General features: G+C 39.2%; 1 protein-coding gene and 1 pseudogene across 1 annotated transcript in view; both read left to right on the forward strand.

The window, feature by feature from the left end:
- Positions 1–3,751: 3,751 nt before the first annotated feature.
- The window catches only part of SDK1 (sidekick cell adhesion molecule 1), a 510,043-nt gene continuing 495,008 nt past the window's right edge, over positions 3,752–18,786 (forward strand). Inside the window, exons 1-3 of the mRNA XM_044233031.1 lie at positions 3,752–3,888; positions 15,501–15,607; positions 17,720–17,867. Coding sequence (XP_044088966.1) covers positions 3,845–3,888; positions 15,501–15,607; positions 17,720–17,867 — 299 coding nt within the window. The 5' untranslated portion in view covers positions 3,752–3,844. The remainder of the gene's footprint in view (positions 3,889–15,500; positions 15,608–17,719; positions 17,868–18,786) is intronic.
- LOC122896210 lies at positions 7,714–7,837 on the forward strand (annotated as a pseudogene).

The raw sequence follows: 18,786 nt of genomic DNA on the forward strand, positions 1-18,786 counted from the left end.
AGTCATCACACTTCAGCCTTAGGAGGCCATGAGAGCAGACACTTTGAGCTGAAGTATGTAGCAAAGAGGGACCCTGGACAGGCTGTCACTCCTGGCGGGCAGCCTGAGGATGCCCTTGCAGCTTAACTCAGAGAGGGTGGTTTGCCGCAGCACCTTGGAACAGGACGAGGATCGACTGCTTTCCTGTCTGTCAGTCACAAATTTCAGTCACATTGCTGGACACTTTGCCACCTCTAGTCCTGCATCACACCTAGCCTGTATCCTCTTATGGGACAGCAACTGTGCCTTATTCTCATTGTATTCCAGCACTAATAACAAAATGTGTGTGTGTGTGTGTGTGTGTGTGTGTTGAACAGAAAATCATGCAAGTCAGAGACCTAAGAATCTTTCTTGATACCTCTCCCCCTCAGTCCCATATTTAGTCCATCACTAATTTTCTTTTTTGGTACGTAAATACTGTTTTAAAGCTACCCATTTCTCTCCATCTCCACCACTACAACCACTACTGTTACCTTGGCCCAACCCCCCATCACCTTTGAGAGCATTTGCTGGGTCATCACAGTGGCCCTAAGTGGTCTATTCCCACCGCTCTGGCCCCTGTTAATTCCTTCTCCGTAGTGTGGCCAGATGAGCTTTTAACAGCACAGCCCCTTCAAAGACTGTCTGCTGTCCCTCTGTAATAAAGGCTAATTATCATTATCATCATAATTCTGGAAGTACTTTGACCAAGGACAGTGAATAGGGTGGTCATACAATTTATCATTCACACAAGGACACTTTTGAATGTGAAGTGGTGCCATTGAAAATCCTACAGGGATGACATGGAAACAAGGGTCTTAGCTTGCCTTGCCTGCAACAACCAGTAAGAAGGGCTTAGACCTTGTTCACCCTGCTTCCATTTGCTCTGTCTTCTGTGCGCCTATAGATCTGCTTGTTTTTCAGTGTTTTGTACTTCCCAGGGTTACTCACTATGTTTGCTACCATTACAGGGCCTTTGCACATGATATTACTTGAGTTTTTGAATCCTACTGCTGTTTAACTTCTGTATAACATCCCATTGACTAGGCTAAATCTTTTTTTATAGTCTCTTAACACATTCATGAGTGTAATTTAACATTAGTTACCTGAATGAATTGTAGTAAGAGATTGGCAATATTCTATTATCCATGTACCAGTAATAGAATGTAGTGATCAACACAATGGCAAAATAATCTCTGTACAATTGGCCCTTGAACAACATGGATTTGAACTGTGTAGACCCACTTATACATGTTTTTTTTTTGGTAGTACAATACTATAAATGTATTTTCCATATGATTTTCTTAATATCTCTTTTCTGTAGTTTACTATATTATACAGTATATAATACATACAATATACAAAATATGTGTTAATCAACTGTTTCTTCTATTGATAAGGCTTCTGGTCAACAGTATGCTATTAGTAGTTAAGTTTTTGGGGAGTCAAAGTTGTATGTGGATTTTTGACTCTGGGGATTGGTGCCCCTAACCCCTGTGTTGTTCAAGGGCCAACTATATTTAAGTAATATATATTGGGGTGCCTAGGTTCAGTTCATTGACCATCTGCTCCTTGATTTCAGCTTTGTTCATGATGTCAGGGTCATGTGATCGAGCTCCAAGTTGGGCTCCACATTCAGTTTGGAGTCTGCTTGTGTTTCTTTCCTTCTACCCCTTTCCCCACTTGTGCACGCACATTCTCTCTCTTTTGCTCTCTTCTCTCAAATAAGCAAACCTTAAAAAATTAAATTGTATATATTAAGTACAAAAAAACCCAGTTATATGTACTACAGTTTAATGTAAAAATACCGTCTTAGTTTTAACACTGTTAATATGCTATTTGATGCTTAATTTGTTAAAAATACAGTAATTTACAAGCCTAGTTTAATAATTCCACAAATTTATCCAAACTTGAAGTTAAAATCCGGGTTCTTGAGATTTCCTTAAGAAGACACCCATGGCATTTAGAGTCATTATGTATACTATTTAGGGATTCTGTAACAGATTATCTGAATTTAAATGGTGATTTCACCACTTACGGTCTGGGTGGCCTTGAGCAAGTTAGTTTCCTTGGGTTTCCCTTTACCCATCTGTAAAAGGTATAAAATAGTGACATCTCTCTCATGGGACTTTCGTGAAAATTGAATGAGGTAGTGCATACAAAGCGCTTAGCACAATTTCCAGCACATAATAAATACCCAGTGACTACCAACTCTGTTATCTGTGTTGTTGTTATTCTTTTTATTTGCTCAGCAAATATTTTATTCAGTATCTACTTTGCCTCTGGCATTGTTCTAGGTGCTGGGATTCAGAAGTAGTCAAGAAGAGGGCATGGAGTGTGTTGAGATAACCCATAAGCACTCTTAATTTCAAGATCTTGTAGGTGTCGTGACTGAAACAAATGTCATGGTTTGTTGGGGCATGTTGGTGGGGAGAGGTTTTGTCGGCTGGAAGGATGAGAATGAGTTACCTCATACAGAACAAGGGGTATGTGGGGGTGGGAAGGAACACACAGGAAGGCCCCACATAGGAAGAGGTTCAACCTGGTTTCAGAGTTAAAGAGTGTTCATGTGTAAGTAGAGAGGGTCTGGGGCCTGAGGGAGGCAGGTGTGTCAGGGGATTGTATTCGTAAAGTAAGAAGCTAGAATTCTGTTTCTTTTAGTGTTGAAGAAAGAGAAACCCTGTGTCCTAATCAGGTCATGTAGAAAATTCGGGATGGGCCGAGAACTAGAAGCTAAGTGTCCTGTGTTCATATTTATGTATTTTTAACTATCGAAGTGTACATAGAGAAATTGTACAAATCTTACACAGAATAATATTCCATGAATTTTCATGAAGTTAAGTGCCCTGTGTAGTCACATTGAGAGATCGGTCCTGGCCTGCTTGCTGTAAGCCATGCTGCTACACCCCTACACCATCCCTATCCCCAGAGGTGACATTTATCCTGACCTCTAAGAGCACAGTTTAGTTTCGCCTGGTTTTGAGCTTTTCTGGACTTTGGGAGGGAAGCATATGCTGTAACTTCTTTCTCTCCGGCTTCTTTCATTCCACATGTGTCTGAGATTCAGTGGTGTGTGTGTGGGGGGTGGGGGTGGGAATAGTTGTTGCATTCCCATTGCTGTGCAGGATTTTAGTATATCAATACACACAGGTTTCCAGTTTTACAGCCTGGCAGAATGCCCTAAAGAGACAAGGGGTATGTGTGAGCTAGAGAAAGAGAGAGATGGAAGCTGGATGGCGATTCCTGTCATTTATGTATGCATGTTAATCTTGCTTATCCTAGTTATTATTATTTTTTTTAACCAACTGAAGGATTTATGAAGAAATTTCTTTTAGAGCCTCCATGTTGACCCTTGGTTGTTACTTTGAAAATATAATGCCTGGTTAAAACCAAGACTTGCATGACCAGAGACTGCCCTTTATGCCCCTTTGTTAAACAGATATTAATCATAAATGGAAATAACTTGGATGAACTTGTCCGATGTTTTCCAATGATGCTGATCATTGAGCTTTCAGCCGTCTGAAATATCATCCAGGGTATTACATGTTTCTAAGGGGTCAAGGATTATTGGCTACTTAATTGGGCCAAATAGCCGTCATTTATACTTCTTTAAAAGTAGGTCTGTTTAAATAAGTGATTGGTTAATTGGATGAATGCCATTTTCATGTGTACTTCATTCACTTTCTCTCTCTCTCTTTTTAATATTTCAGAAGATGTTGTGCCGTATTTTAAAACAGAGCCGGGCCTACCACAGATTCACCTGGAAGGCAACCGCCTTGTTCTCACCTGCCTTGCTGAAGGGAGCTGGCCTTTAGAGTTCAAGTGGATGCACAATGACCGTGAGCTCACCACCTACACCAGCGAATATAAGTAATTGACTGCTTGAAAATAAGATTCCATTTCAAGTTGTTGTGTTTAGAATATTTGCCTTATTGGCCATAATAGCACAGAGGGTGAAAATATTTTATTGAATTTCTAATGCATTAAGATTAAAGGAATAGAATTAATTAGAATGTGATTTAATATTCTGATCTACATTGTATTTACACCTAGGAAGTCTATCATTATATTTGTAAAAGGAAGCCCGTTAGTGAAATTACCAGACTAAAAAAAGCTATAGTTACAGAGGAATGCAAATAACAGCTTTAGCATGATAAATCTGCTGTCTTGTGGCAACAGCCCCACCCACCAGTGTTTTCCTATTTAAGGAGCATGAATGTTTAAACTGAGTTCTTTAAATCCGTAGCTTCTGGAGCTCTGAGCAGTCAACAGAAAATTTACCTGGCTAACTTTTAGAGTCAGGATGGGAGAAGGTGAAGCTGTGAGGGAGGGACATGAGCAGAGCCTCTCATTCCAGCAGCAAAAAAGGAGGTTGCGCCAGGTGTGGGGGCAGAGAACAAGCACTGAGGTCGGGGGAGGCCAAGATGAGGTCACACACAAGCTGTGGCTTCTCCCAGGGCCAACAGTACCGGCTTCTAAACCTCCTGGTCTCCTGGCAGGGCTTGGGTCTTTCAGGTTTAAACCTATTTAGCTTCCATTTCTATGGGAAGGTTATTGTAACAGACGCTATAGCTCTGAGTAGGACAGAGAGTTAGTGACTGCCTAAAAAGTTCCAGAGGTCCCCATATCAGCAATGTCATGCTCTTATTTAATGGAAATAGGAAAATTGGTTGTCCAAAGGTATTTTAAATAGAGTAATGGGCTTCTCAACATGGCTCAGGGGTGGGGGGACATAGCCCATCACTCACTGACTTTGAAAGTCAGAAGTTAGGGGCATCCGGATGGCTCAGTCAGAAGATCACGTGACTCTTGATCTCAGGGTTGATCTCTACACCCACGTTGAGATAACTTCATAAATAAGCCTTAAAAATTTTTAAAAAACTGTCAGAATTTGTAATATGATGGCCTGTGAACCACATCCAGCCTGCCCACTATGTGGTATATATGTATTTAAAAAATCAGTTGAAAATATATATGGATATACACATGGATATCTCTCTTAATTGCTTGCCAGCATTTAACACTTGTAAGATTTCATATAAAAATCCACTTTCTGGTCCCTCTTAATCAGTCAGAAGGCCTGGCCACCTGGCTCTGCTGACCCACACAGAAGAACTGTGCTTTGCTTAGTTCCCTTATCTACCTGCTCTTTGTAGACATAGAAGTTTGTGACCGCCTCTTTCACTATTAGGCCTATACTGTCAGAGTATCTGCTGTTGTAGGAACAATTAATCATAATTGTTGAGAAAGAGAGAGATGGAAGCTGGAGCTTCCATCTGGAGCTGGAGCTCCAGCTTAATGACCTAAGCTGGAGCAACGTTCAGAGCACGTTGACATCAACAGACCCAGGTTTGAATCCCAGCTCACCACCAGTTAGCATCCACAATGTGACCTCAGGCAAGCCAGGAATATCTACAGAATGGGAATGATCATACCTCATTTGTGGTGTTGTGAACATTAAAGGTCTCTAATGCAGGTAAAATGGTGTATTTTTTGGCCCACAAGCAATCTGCTAATAAATCCGAGATAACATTGTATATTAGTATAATGAGGTGTTAGGGATTTGGTTTTGTAGGGGGGCATAAGAAAGGAAAAGACAAGCAAGCTTACAAAGGAGAGCCATGTGTGAGTAATGGGCTTTAGCAGTAGGTGCCTTGGATTCAGATACTTCTAGTCAACTCCTGTGTGTCATTTTGGACAAGTGCCCTAACCAATTTGATTTTGATTTTGTCATCTGTAAAATGGATGTGATAGAAGCCACCGAAGAGGGGTGCCTGGGTGGCTCAGTAGGTTAAGTCTCTGCCTTCAGCTCAGGTCATGATCTCAGGGTCCTGGAATCGAGCCCCACATCGGGCTCTCTGCTCAGCAGGGAGTCTGCTTCCCCCTCTCTCTCTACCTGCCTCTCTATTAATGATCTCTGTCAAATAAACAACAACAACAACAAAAGAAGCCACTGAAGAGAGTTCTAATAAAAATGAAATGACATGGAGCACCTGGGTGGCTCAGTGGGTTAAAGCCTCTGCCTTCGGCTCAGGTCACGATCTCAGGGTCCTGGGATCGAACCCCGCATCGGGCTCTCTGCTCAGCGGGGAGCCTGCTTCCTCCTCTCTCTCTCTCTGCTTGCTTGCACTCTCTCTCTCTCAAATAAACGAATAAATAAAATATTTTTTAAAAAAATGAAATGACATAATGCTTTGTATGTCCCAGGAAGAAAGGAAGGAAGTTGCAGAAGACTCCAGATTGTTCTTCCTATAAAAAAGTAGTAATATGGATGATCTATAATGATGGTCTTCAAATTGGGGAACATGGCCTTGGATAGTGGCAAAGGAATTGCTTTCTAGATTTTCAGTTTCCATATGTGTCTTTGCTGATGTTGAGCTGACTGAGAACATGCCTCTGTGTGGGCACTATGGTTCTCTTTTCCTGCCCTCTTTGTGCTTTCTCCCAGTTCACAGAAGGAAGGCTCACTTTCCCTGAGTCTTCCTGTGGAATTGCTTCTCCAGGGTGCAAGACAAGTGTGTAGTTCAGAATTTTCGGCTTGAACAAAATGTTGGGCTCTTTTAAACAACCCCAGAGGAACTTCTTTCCTTTTACATATTCTCTTTAGGGGAAAGTAGGATACTAGAAATGGGATATTTTGATCAGTTTTGGGCTTTTAAAGATTTAGATATGTTGTGTAGATGAGCAGCAGGAGCTATACCAGTTTTAACAACCCCCCCTCCTTTCCATTCTCCAGCTGCTGTCAGAGAACATATTGTGCCTCTAGGAACAGGTAATGAGAACAAAGCAAAGAGTGTGTGCAAGGTAGACCCATGGCAGGCAGGGGCATCTTGTTTTATCTAGGTGGCAAGCCTACAGCTGTGCCCTGGGGCTTGTCCCCTTACACAGAGTAGGACGAGAGTATTCGGGATTTGTTAGAAAGAAGAATGAAGTTGAGAAATATTCTTTTATGAAGCACAGTCTGTCTGCATTTTCCCCTCCTCTGAGATAAGAGCGTGATGAGGCTTCAATTGGAGATCTGAGGAAGAACGAGGTAAAAAGTGCTGTTTACTTTGATCAGATCCATGTTCTATCTTGATATAGAAGGAACATGCCCAAGAGGAAAGTTAGGGCTTTGTATTTTCTCAAACATTTATTCAGAGGACACCTTCATTAACTTTGGCAAAAAAGATTATTTAATATTTTCAATCCATACCCATTTTTTAATTATTTTCCTGTGTTTTGTTTGTTGCTATGCTTCAACCTCTTCTCTACTTGTTTATTTGCTTTTCCTGTGTACTCATTGGATTTAAATGAACACCTAAATGACCACAAATATGTGGTCAATACCTTCTCTTTGTTGTTAATTTCTATCCAATTCTGTTTATTCTAGTGTTAAATAACTTCCTAGTCAATGAAATTTAAAATAATTGAAAAAACAAAAACAAAAACCCAGCCACTTTCCTGTCATTAAGAGACATTTTCTTTCTAAATTTCTAATGCCTAATAATTGTATTTCAAAATTAACACATTTATGTTGTTTTGATTAACTGTAATAATTGCAATGAATGTGTAATACAGAAGACTTTTTATAAGCATTTAGGATCTTTTGATCAAAGGACATCCTTTTAAAGTTGCCATTTGTATGTCTATTTTTATTTCAGATAAGTATATTGGATGATCAATAAGTATCTTTCAGGCATGAAAATACGTTAGAGCTTTGCTCAGTGGCAGTATCGTAGCCAATGAGGTTTATCCGAGGCACGGTTATTGCTAATTGAAAATAGGTCGGAATAAAATTCTGTGGGATAAATAGATTAACAACTCAAGTTCAAAGAGTAAAAAAATAAAAAAGAACAGTATGAAGGTTCTATCTGTTAAAGAGTTCATTATTAAAAATAGATAATGTGGATTTCAAAATCATTGTTTAGATTCCACTGGATACATGTAAAACAGCAGTGTAACAGTTTTGTTTAAAATGCTACATCAGGGTCTCCTGGGTGGCTCAGTCGGTTAAGCATCTGCCTTCGGCTCAGGTCATGATCTCAGGGTCCTGTAATCGAGTTTGGCATGGGCTCCTTGCTCAGCGGGGATGCTGCTTCTCCCTCTGCCTGCCACTTCCCTGGCTTGGGCACGCTCTCTCTTTCTCTCAGACAAATCAATTAAATCTTTAAAAAAAAAAAAAAGTGCTAGATCAGGGGTGCCTGCGTGACTCAACTCCGTTAAGTCTCTGATTCTTGGTTTCAGCTCAGGCTCTAATCTCAGGGTCCTGGAATCAGGGAATCCTCTTGTGGATTCTCTCTGGTTCTCTCTCTCTCTCTCTCTCTACCTTCTCTCTCTCTCTCTCTCTCACACACACACACACACACATAAATAAATCTTTAAAAAATTGCTGAATCATACACCATGCCATTATTATACATGCAACTATTCAGATTTATGATGAAATAGTTTTGGTGTTCACTTTAAAATACACAAAGAGGTGGGGATTTTTTTGCATTGCGCTTTGCATTAGCAGATTTACCTGTTAATTTGGCACACTCTGGATGATCCACAGGAAGGCAAAGCATTGTGGGTCTTTGAAGCAAGATTGCATGGGCAGCTCGTTATATATGGATCATTAAAATGAGATACAAGCTTCATTCCCATTTCACTAGAAACTGAGTAAAAAGAAATGGGTTATTCTAAAGCAAGAATGGTTTGGGGTAGATGTGATAAATTATATTCTGTTCACTGAGGGCTTCAGACACTCAGATGGGTTATCAAGGATCCATTGTATTTTGTCATCATTTTTTTAGACATAAAACCTGTCCCAAAAATCTCATGCTATTTTTTCAAATTACTCTTTCATCTACTTCCTTCCAACAAGCACCTTCAGCTGTCATATGTTAACCTTCAGGAGACCATTCCAAGTCTCAAATTGAAAAACATGGCTACTTTATGAAAATAGTAGCTGTTTTCTCACTGAAATTGAGTCCTTCTCCCCCTACCCCCACTTTGTGTCAATAGAAAATAATTATCCTATAAAGGGCACAACATATCAACTCAGCTTTTCTAGCTTTATCCAAAAATAGCATTTTCTTTGCTGCTTGTGTTGCAAACTGCACAATGAATTTCAGTGAGTTTTCATATTGATGCAAGCTTGTATCCACATTTAGGCAGAGGTGACTGTATTGGCAAAATTGTAGTAGTTCAGCAATTAAACCAAGTTTTCATAGCTGTCATAGGCAGATTTGTTTGTCTTTTTTTTTCTAGAAAATATTTATTTTCAATTATTTTCTACTTTGAGATAAATAATTATATTCAATACGAAAAGATGGTTATCTAAGCCAATAATTTCTTAGTGGTAGGCATGATATTCATTGTTATAAACAGGAGGGATAATTGGATACTATAAACTGTGAAAAATCTTATCATCTCCTTAGGTGACCTATCTCTGTGGTTCACTTTCTGTGACAGTATCAATAAAAGAAGTTTGATAGATGATGATGATTTTTTTTATTCCAGTAAGAAAATAGGAATGGTTAAGGAAGAAAGTAACTTTTTTGTATGTCTTATAAAAAGATGAAAAAATTCACAATATCAATAAAAATTATTAAATACCTGGGAATAACCTTTATAAGAACCCACATGAAGTGGAAAACTTCATTAAGAGATATGAAAGAGAGCCCCAGATAGGAAATCTAAAGAGCCATGAAACCAGACAAAATATATGAAGCAGTTGTGTTTAAGACATTGGACATCAGGCAGCCAAAGGTGGTGATGCCTCAGAAACAGAAAATCAGTGGGCCCTCTGATTGCCCCAGCTTTTTTTTTTTTTAATTATTATTATTTTTTTATTTGACAGACGGAGATCACAAGCAGACAGAGAGGCAGGCAGAGAGAGAGGGAAGCAGGCTCCCTGCTGAGCAGAGATCCCGATGTGTGATTGCCCCAGCTTTAATGCTGTGCAAGAATTTCCAGGCTATGACCCACACACAGGGGTGCACATGTGTCTGGAGGACTCCTGAGTTGGAGAGATTGGAGAATCCAGGGAGATCAAGGTTGAGTACCAGAGAAAGAGTACTAGGTATCTGTAGAGGTTTATTGTTGAGTATTAGAATTTTCATCAGCACATTCACGTGAGGAGATTCCCCAAGGCCCAGGAAAAGACTGCCCAGAAGTGATGGTAGTTCTTCCCATGCTCACCACGTAGGGCTGGGTGGGGGGCCTATTCTCACCAGCCATACCAAAAAACCTCATAATTTATGGGGGTATTGAGTAGAGGATACAGAATGATCTTAGGTCTGTAATGAGAATTATTAACCTTGGCCAAATGCAGCTCTGATCCTGCCTGAGATTTTATAAACAAGACCGGAAAGGGATCAGGTGACTTTCAAGTATTTTTCAAGCATCAGAGAGTAAAACTTGAGAATATTTATAGAAATACAACAATTTCCAGCACCAAACAGGGTAAAATTCACAATGTCTAGAATTGAATCAGAGGTTATCAGGCACATAAAGAGAAAGGAAAGCATGATCCATAATAAGGAGAAAAGTCAGTCTGTTAATCTCTTAAGCCAAAGCTGACACAGGTATTAGAAAAGATATTGAAACATTATAAATGTATTCCCTGTGATCAAAGCTAAATACATACATGAAAGATATTAAAAGGCAGACATCAAACTTCTGAGGACAGAACCTGTAATGTCTGAGATGAAAAGCACATTGGATGGGTATTAGCAGATTAGACATGGCAGAAGAAAATGTTAGTAAACTTAAAGGTATAGCAACAGAACTATCCACAATGAAAGACAGTTAGAAAAAATAAAAGGGAATCAAACACAGTGAAATGAGGACTAATAAGTTCCAGGACAACTTAAGCTAGACAACTCCAATGCATGTGTGATTGGAATCCTAAGGAGGCAGGATCAGAAATAATTGAAGAAATAATATTGAAAATGTTTTACAGTTGTTGAAAACTGTAAACCCACCAAGGCAGGAAGCTCAGCAGATGCCAGGATTGGACTTGCCAGCCAGAGCAGTAAGGAAAACCAACACAAAAGAAATAAAAAGGCATCCGAAGTGAAAGACAGAAAAATGTCTTTTTTTGAGGGTGACACGATCACCTATGTAGAAAATGCGGCATCATCTATTAAAAAAGCTGCTAAAACTAGTAAGTGGACTCAGCAATATTACAGGATACAAGAACAGTATTTAAAAATCTTAAGACGCTGAGCCGAAGCATCTCATTATGCTTTATTGCTAAGCTACGGGAGACTCCTCTATTTTTTGTTTTGTTTTGTTTTGTTTTGTTTTGTTTAACCTGCTCTGCCCCCTACTCACCAAAAGGAAAAGTCTACTGAATTGAGAACTCTTTTGTTAGGTGACATGTAACCAGTTGCTTTCTTCATCACCCCCCTGAACTGATTGTGACCCCTGCCTGTGTCTTCCCACAAAGGGCTTAGTTCCCCAAGTTGTTTGGCTTCAGTTTTCTTGACTTGGTTTATCGTCACTCTTCTGTTGGCTAACTCTCCATTGGCCCTGTCCTCTAGGAGCTGTGCAGCTCACCACAATAACAGTTGTGTTTTTGGCTCACGTGAATTAGTCTTGAACATTTTGGCTAAAATAAGTAGAATCCCTCATAGTCCCACACTGCTTAAGGCTCTGGGTCCTTTATCTTTTTCTTAACATGTTTCAGTCTGGATTTTTCATTTCAGTATTCTGTTTGTAAAGAAAGCTGTGGACTGACTGATCCCACTTTTGATTATGCTTTTTTAATTTCATGTAGGAAATTTATAAAAATAAAATTGAAAGCCTAATTATTTATCATCACATCTCCAAAAAGAAGAATCAAAGTAGTTCCAGGAAGGGTATAAATGACTTACAGGGTTTTTTTTTTTTCCCCCATAACCATTTTTTTCCCTTTGAAAGTAAGATTGGGCTCTGGGCCAAGATATGGAAGTTTATTATAGGACTTGGTTGCTTATTTTCATGCAAAATAGATGTTTTTATACCAGCATAAAAGGTTGAAGTTGGAGGGGATAGTCTCACCTGGAGTGGCATGAAATGGATGTAAGACCCCCATTCAAAGAAAGAAAAAAAAAAAAGCTTTACATCTAATTTTAATGGGCATGAAAATCTCTCTTGGATTGAATTATGTTGCCTGACCTGAGAGGGAGAAATGCAGATGTGCCTTCATTATTCAGAACCAGCGTAGGTCTGTCGACCTGTGTCCTTAGTCATGGTATCTCATTGTTGCTAAAAGATGTGCTCCACAGTAACCTGTCTGCTCCCAGGCAGTATTTTGTCAGACATTTTCTCAAATTTTAGTGTTTTGTGTTCAAGAAAACTCCTAACAGGTTCATTTATCCCAGTTTTTGAGGGACTGTTGATTGCCTAATGATTCTTAGTGCTTTACCAGGAAACCACGACTTTTAAGAGAGATGACTTGAAGAGGCATTATTTGGGTTTTTCTGTGACCATGGTGAGTGCCTGATAGCTTCAGAAGCTTTTCCAGCTGGGATTATTTTGGCTTTGTCCTGTAGGCTAGACACTTGGGGAATTCTAGGACCAGCGACAGAAACAAACTTTCGTAGTGAAATGGAACAGGAAGCTGTTGCACGGACATTGGGTTGCTCTTAGAATCAGTCACCAGGCAAGCTGGAGATGGGGCAGGAGCAGAGTGAGGTGAGCCCGCTAGAGCCAAAGCAGCCCGAGAGCCAGTCCTGTGAGAGTCCTGTGAGAGCCGGGGTGTTGTTGGAGCCACTGTCCTGACTGGCAGTGTACACTGCTCTGCTCCCCCGGGGCCCGGGCTCCGCTGCGCCCTGGCACCGCTGCTGTTAGATGAGTTCCTGTGTATCACCAGCCTGAGACCCCAAAATCCAGAGTACCTGTGGCCAGTGGTCACGCATCATCTCCTCCCTATGTCCAGGGGTCTTCCTCCACCGAGACTCCGAGTGGAAATTCTCCAAACACAGGAAAATGGCGTAGATCCCAGGCAGACAAAAAGTGTCAGATGTTCACTCCAGGCAGGGCTAGTCAAGTAGTTGTCTGTGGCCTGGAATAGAGCTCGAGCCACAGCCAGAGAACCTCTGGGGTGGTTCGCGTGGCCCATCTTGAGAGGCATTTCAGAGCTGAGGCATTCTCCCACTTAGCAGGAATGGACATTTAAACCCTTGGTTTTGCTGTGATTTTGTGTTTGGTCTTCTTTAATTTGCTGTTCCTGATAATGAACTAGCCCTGGTAAATGTTCTGTTGGTCTAGTAGAATTCTGCCTTTCTACAGTGAGTACAAACATTCCCTGCTGTGTTTATTTGAAAAAGGAGCAGGCATTTTCTATACTTTAGTGGCATATGGTGCTAAGATTTTATCATACTTTCTTATAAAGAGCCAGGAAACTTTCTCTGCTTAAAAATGTGTGTTTATAAACAATAGGCTTGCAGTGAATATTCCCATCTGTTAGGTGAACATAATTTGTGTAGGAATTCCTGTAATAGGTGGAGTACTTTGCAACTTTTTAGTATATTTTTTCCCTGGCGAGACATTAGACTAAAGAGATGGTACAAAACAGCATATGCCTAATATTCATTTTTGTATCTGCTCCTCCCTGTGGTTTGAAAACACTGCTATTTTTGTTCATTAGTACATAGGATTACTATAGAAATTCATAAGAATTTAAAATCTATTTAGGATACTGCAAAAAAGAAAGAGAAAGTGCAATGGATAACAATTATTTAAATATGGAAATGTTGCAATGATGAAACTGTTCATGTAGTTTTTCAAGTATGTACTCCTATAACTTGTGTTATTTCGTTTCCAAAAACTTTTATGGACTTCATTGTAATTTAATCTCAAAACTCCTCCTTATTTATAATCATGGTATCTGACAGTTAAAGCTGCTCATCTTTCTAGCCTTGATTTGTAATTTAAATAAATGGCTTTGACTCTCTGTGTTCAGTTTGATACTATTCTTATTATCCACACTAATTAATTTTTTGAAATGAGCCATTGCCCAGAATGAAATAAAATTTTGAAGATTAAAACTCAGTAATATTTTTCATAAAAGATTTTATTAATCTTGTCGTGGGAATATCAAGATCATTATCAGAGGGAAAACATACTTTGATTAATATTTGCTTAGTGCTGAATTACCTAGATTGTTCAAATGTTTTATTCACTTAAAAATTATGCCTTTAAGTTCCTTTTTCAGGTTGACTAATTGGACATACTTGAGTAAAAAGATGAGCAATCAGTTGAATGTAAGCAATTTCAAGCTATGCTTAGGAAGTGAGCCAAGAAAGCGTACTGTTCATAGTGCTTTTTACCTCATTTTTAAAAGTTTCTCTGATTATCCTTTGTGAGAAGTATTCTTAAATTGAAGATAACTATTAACAGAACATCTTTGTAATAAAGGATAGCATCGCTGAGTTTTCTCTTTTCGGGAAATAGGCTACCATTTGATTGGGTGTTAGCTCTCTTTTTCTTTCTTGTGGTAGGCAAATTCCTTTTTGTAAAAAGTGTCCAGGACTCAGCCTTATTCTTGATTTGTTTTTGGACATGGCCTAGAAACCAATTAATAAACTCTCTTAGGTCTTGTGAAAGGTTTGGGCTCTGGAGCTATAACACTCACTTGGAATGGTCCTTGGCTATAAATTGTACTTGCTTACGGATTTCAAAATATCCTAAGTTATAAAACTAACAGTAAACCGAAAGCAGGGCTTTTATGGAATCTGTATCTTCTAACTACTTTTTTTCCTTCTATAAAATGTTACTGAAGTTTTTAGAAAGGCGTTGATTTGAAGGACGTGATTACTTAGAGTCATATAGCATTGAGAATGATTACTTAGAGTCATATAGCATTGAGAAATACCAATGAAGTCACCTTTCAGTTACCCACAACATTTTTAAAGTTAATGTCACTCCACATGCGGAGAAGGAAGCGAGGGAAGTGTGTGAATTGTTTTGGCAGGGGAGAGGGTCTATAACTGAGCACAGAGGGGAATTGTGTCTCCATGTCACTGCTCTCTTTGCCTCGATGACACCTGTATCTCATCCTGAAAGTGTTATTTGAATTTTTAGGTAGAGTAACATGACACATTATGTAAAGTTTATTGTCAGTTCTAGAAATGACTTTTAGAGATTCTGAGAGAATTATAAACACCTTTTACTGAAAGGTCTAGTTTACGTGTAATGACCTATAGCTATTTTACTTTTGTCATTTCTTCAACGACTTGTGAGTGTTGTCTACTACATGCATGGCAGTGTGCTAGGCGTCAGGGGCAAGTGATGGACAAGGCAGATCTAGAACCTAGCTTGGGGTAATAATTACTGACAGCCTTGCTGGGGAGACAGACATCGATGACGTAATCTCACAAATGGCGGTTGGTGAGTGTGTTGACCAGAGAAGGATTGCACGGACAATAGTTTACCAAAAATAAAATATTTGTTGAGCACTTGCGAAATGAGATGCCAGAGCTGCTCTAGATATAGAAGCATTAACACTTCTTTTTGGTGTTTGGCAGGTATATTATCCCGTCTTTACAGAGGCTTGATGCTGGGTTTTACCGCTGTGTGGTGCGAAACAGGATGGGAGCTCTCTTGCAGAGAAGATCAGAAGTTCAAGTCGCATGTATGTGTGCATTGGAAAAGTCTCCGAATGATAAATAACAGAAACAAAATGTCTGTGGGGAATGCTGATCAAAATCACTTTTAAACATTGTAGGAATCGAGATTCTGTCTTGGATTCTCTTCAGAACAGAATAATTGCTAAAGGTTTTGGGAGATAAGTAAACAGGCAGTGAGGCTGGTCCAATGGTGGTGATGGGGCTAATGAGGTCAATGCCCTCCCTGGCCATCCAGCAGTCAGGGGCTCTGTCAGGCTATGTGGAGGACAGAAAACAAAGTAGTAACAAGATGCCTTCTGCTTTATGATTAGGGGCTCTTAGCGTTTCTGATACTCAGATTCAAATGTTTTTCAAATAACAAATTAAACCCAGTTAGGTAAAATTTTGTCAGTTCATAATTAGTTCTTTCCAGTGATTTATTTAAAAATCCTTCAGCTACACAATAAAAGTAGGTGGATAGTAATGTTCTAGATGGCATTACTATTAGTGACTCGATGAGGTCTCTGTGGGGCAGACCCATTTGGAGTAAAAGTAACTGAGGGAGATACCAGAGTGCAGGGAGTTTGTGTTTGATGTTGTATTTGGAAGGAATTGGAGACAGGCTGGCCAACGCAAAGCACTTAATACTTCTGTAGTCCAAAATCTGTCAAGGGTCAGGTCTCTCTAAAATGGCCTGTCTGCTTTATTTTGTTTTGAATTTACTACCAAAATGTCTTGTCATTGAAAAGAAAGCACTATTTATGCAGCTTTAAGTTACATGTTACTATGTTACGACAGATTTCAGAGAACTCTAGGGAGTTCCTAAACTGAACTGTCAACCAGTAACTAGAATGTTTTCTTATTTGTTTTTTTGACTACAGGTAAGGCCTATAGTATTCAGCATTACTATATCAAATAAAGTAATTTCTTACTACCCTACTATTCTATAATTATTAGTGACTGAGTAAGGAGCTGGTCCTGTATACATTTAGTTATGTTTTTAATTAGGAAGGCTCAACTTTTCTGAATTGTTGTGAAGTTTCTCAGCTAAATTTTTCTGCAGAATAACTGAGAACTTCTGTTCAATTGAATAATTGAAAACATAATTAATACATACAAAGTTTAGATCAGTACCCCAAACATATTTGAATAAGTTAATTGCTTGGAACTTATTATCATGTATTAAATGCTATATATGTAATATTATTTGGGGCTTTTTTTTTTTTTGGTCAATTATTTGTACCCTTGTTTCTATCATTTATCTCTGGCTCTTTGATGTTCTCTTCTTTCTCTTTTCTCCTCCTTTTTGATAACAAGTTTCACTTTGAGAATAACCGTGACTATTTTCCTAATCTGTTTCATTAGTTTGTTTCATCTCTTTCCTAGAATATTAAATGTGGCTTATTACATAGGAAATAATTTCCTTTGAATAAAAACATGCATAGATAATAAAGATTTTCTATGGACTATTCCAAATTTATATACATTGAAAGGAATACACATATGCCACGTGTGTATACGCATATATCTGTACCTAAGCATAATGTAGACATTTTTCAGAAGTTTCAAATGTTACTAATTTAAAAATTGGCCTCTTATACCTACATTCTGATGACTGGGGTTTTTTCTGTGACACCCATTTTTAAAAAGATGCTGTTTACTGGTAGCACAGGGACTGGAACAAAGCCTGCTTGCCCCAGATTAAAGGAAACTGAACCGGGCAACAGTGGCTGACTGGGCGGAACCAGCCTGAGAGACCGGGGGGGGGGGGGGGGGGAGCTGCGGGGCGAGCTGCAGGCGCTTCTCTGTGGTGGTGGGATGCTTTCCCACAGTTTATTCCAATATTAAAATCAGTTGCAAACGTTTCATTGTAGTGTTGCCGCGACACAAAGACCATGAAGTTCTGCTGATTAATGCTTTTTGTGGGCACTTTGGAGGCACATGGCTCTGCCTCATGCTTCGCTTCACCCCCAGATCTGCACTCATCAGCATTACTGCTCAATCTCTCTTGTCTTATTGCTTAATTATAGCAACGTCGGTGACTTTGCTGTAATGTATAGTTATTTCCATCTTTGACCCTACCCCCTCCCCAAAAAAAGTTTTCTGGAACTTAAAGGATCTGATTTTTTTCTCTGCAGATATGGGAAATTTCATGGATACAGACCAGAGGAAAACGGTGTCTCAAGGACATGCAGTAGTTCTCAACTTACCACCCATCACCAGCTTCCCAAGACCGCAAGTGACCTGGTTCAGAGAAGGGCACAAGATCATTCCCAGCAACAGAATGTAAGTTGCTCCAAACTTTAAAACACAACTCATTCCACTTGTTGGCACCACTGACCTATTATTTAATGAATTTCACTGTATCAGTTAAGCCTTGAAAAGAATAATGACCTGGTCTGGTAGTCTTCCCCCAGTCCTTCTAAGCAGCTTTTTGGAAAACTTGGCTTGGAAATGTTTAAGCAGTTTAAAGCGATCGTCATGTCCTGTTACTCTTCGGGATGCTGCGTGCCCAGAATGAAGCGTCCTTACCTAGTCGTTATGGTCTGTTTTTCCCTTTCTTGAATGCACTTTTTGAGGTGTCATCGTCATCCCTGAGTTGTGTTTAGCTCCAAGTACTAATTTAATGAGTGCTGGTATTTACTTACAGAGCTGTGGGGTTTTTCCCCCTCTTTTTACTGAGCCATGTTTGATACTACTTTCTCTGACAATAAAACAGTAATTACCGCTTATTTCTCTTTATCCTTTTATCCTACCGTGACAGTTTTATTTCCCTTCGTCTAATTAGTGGTTCGCCCATCTATTGCAGAAGAGTTGCTTTGTGATTAGTTAAGCATTATTTCAAGGTGTTCCTGCCTATCCCACATTCAAGGTATTTATCTAATGCCAAACAGATTTTCTTCATTTAGAGCTTTAAGTGATTAAAAAGAACATTTGGTATATATTTCATAACTGGGCATTCTGCAATATAATTTAAAGATAATGTACCAAATATGAACATTTCAGGGATGAACATTTCTGAAAGAATCATGAAATGCTTATAAGCTTGGGCTAAAAGTCAAATACTTATGCTGTCAGATGGTTGCACTCGTACAAAAATTCATGAGAAGAAAATGCTTTTGTTTTGTTCTGTTTTTCTAAAACAGATATGTTTATAAAATAGTTTGCTGGAAAGGTTTTAAATGTAACTCTGAAAGTCACTGTG

The sequence above is a fragment of the Neovison vison genome, chromosome 14 (assembly GCF_020171115.1).
Source record: "Neovison vison isolate M4711 chromosome 14, ASM_NN_V1, whole genome shotgun sequence".
NCBI lineage: Eukaryota > Metazoa > Chordata > Mammalia > Carnivora > Mustelidae > Neogale > Neogale vison.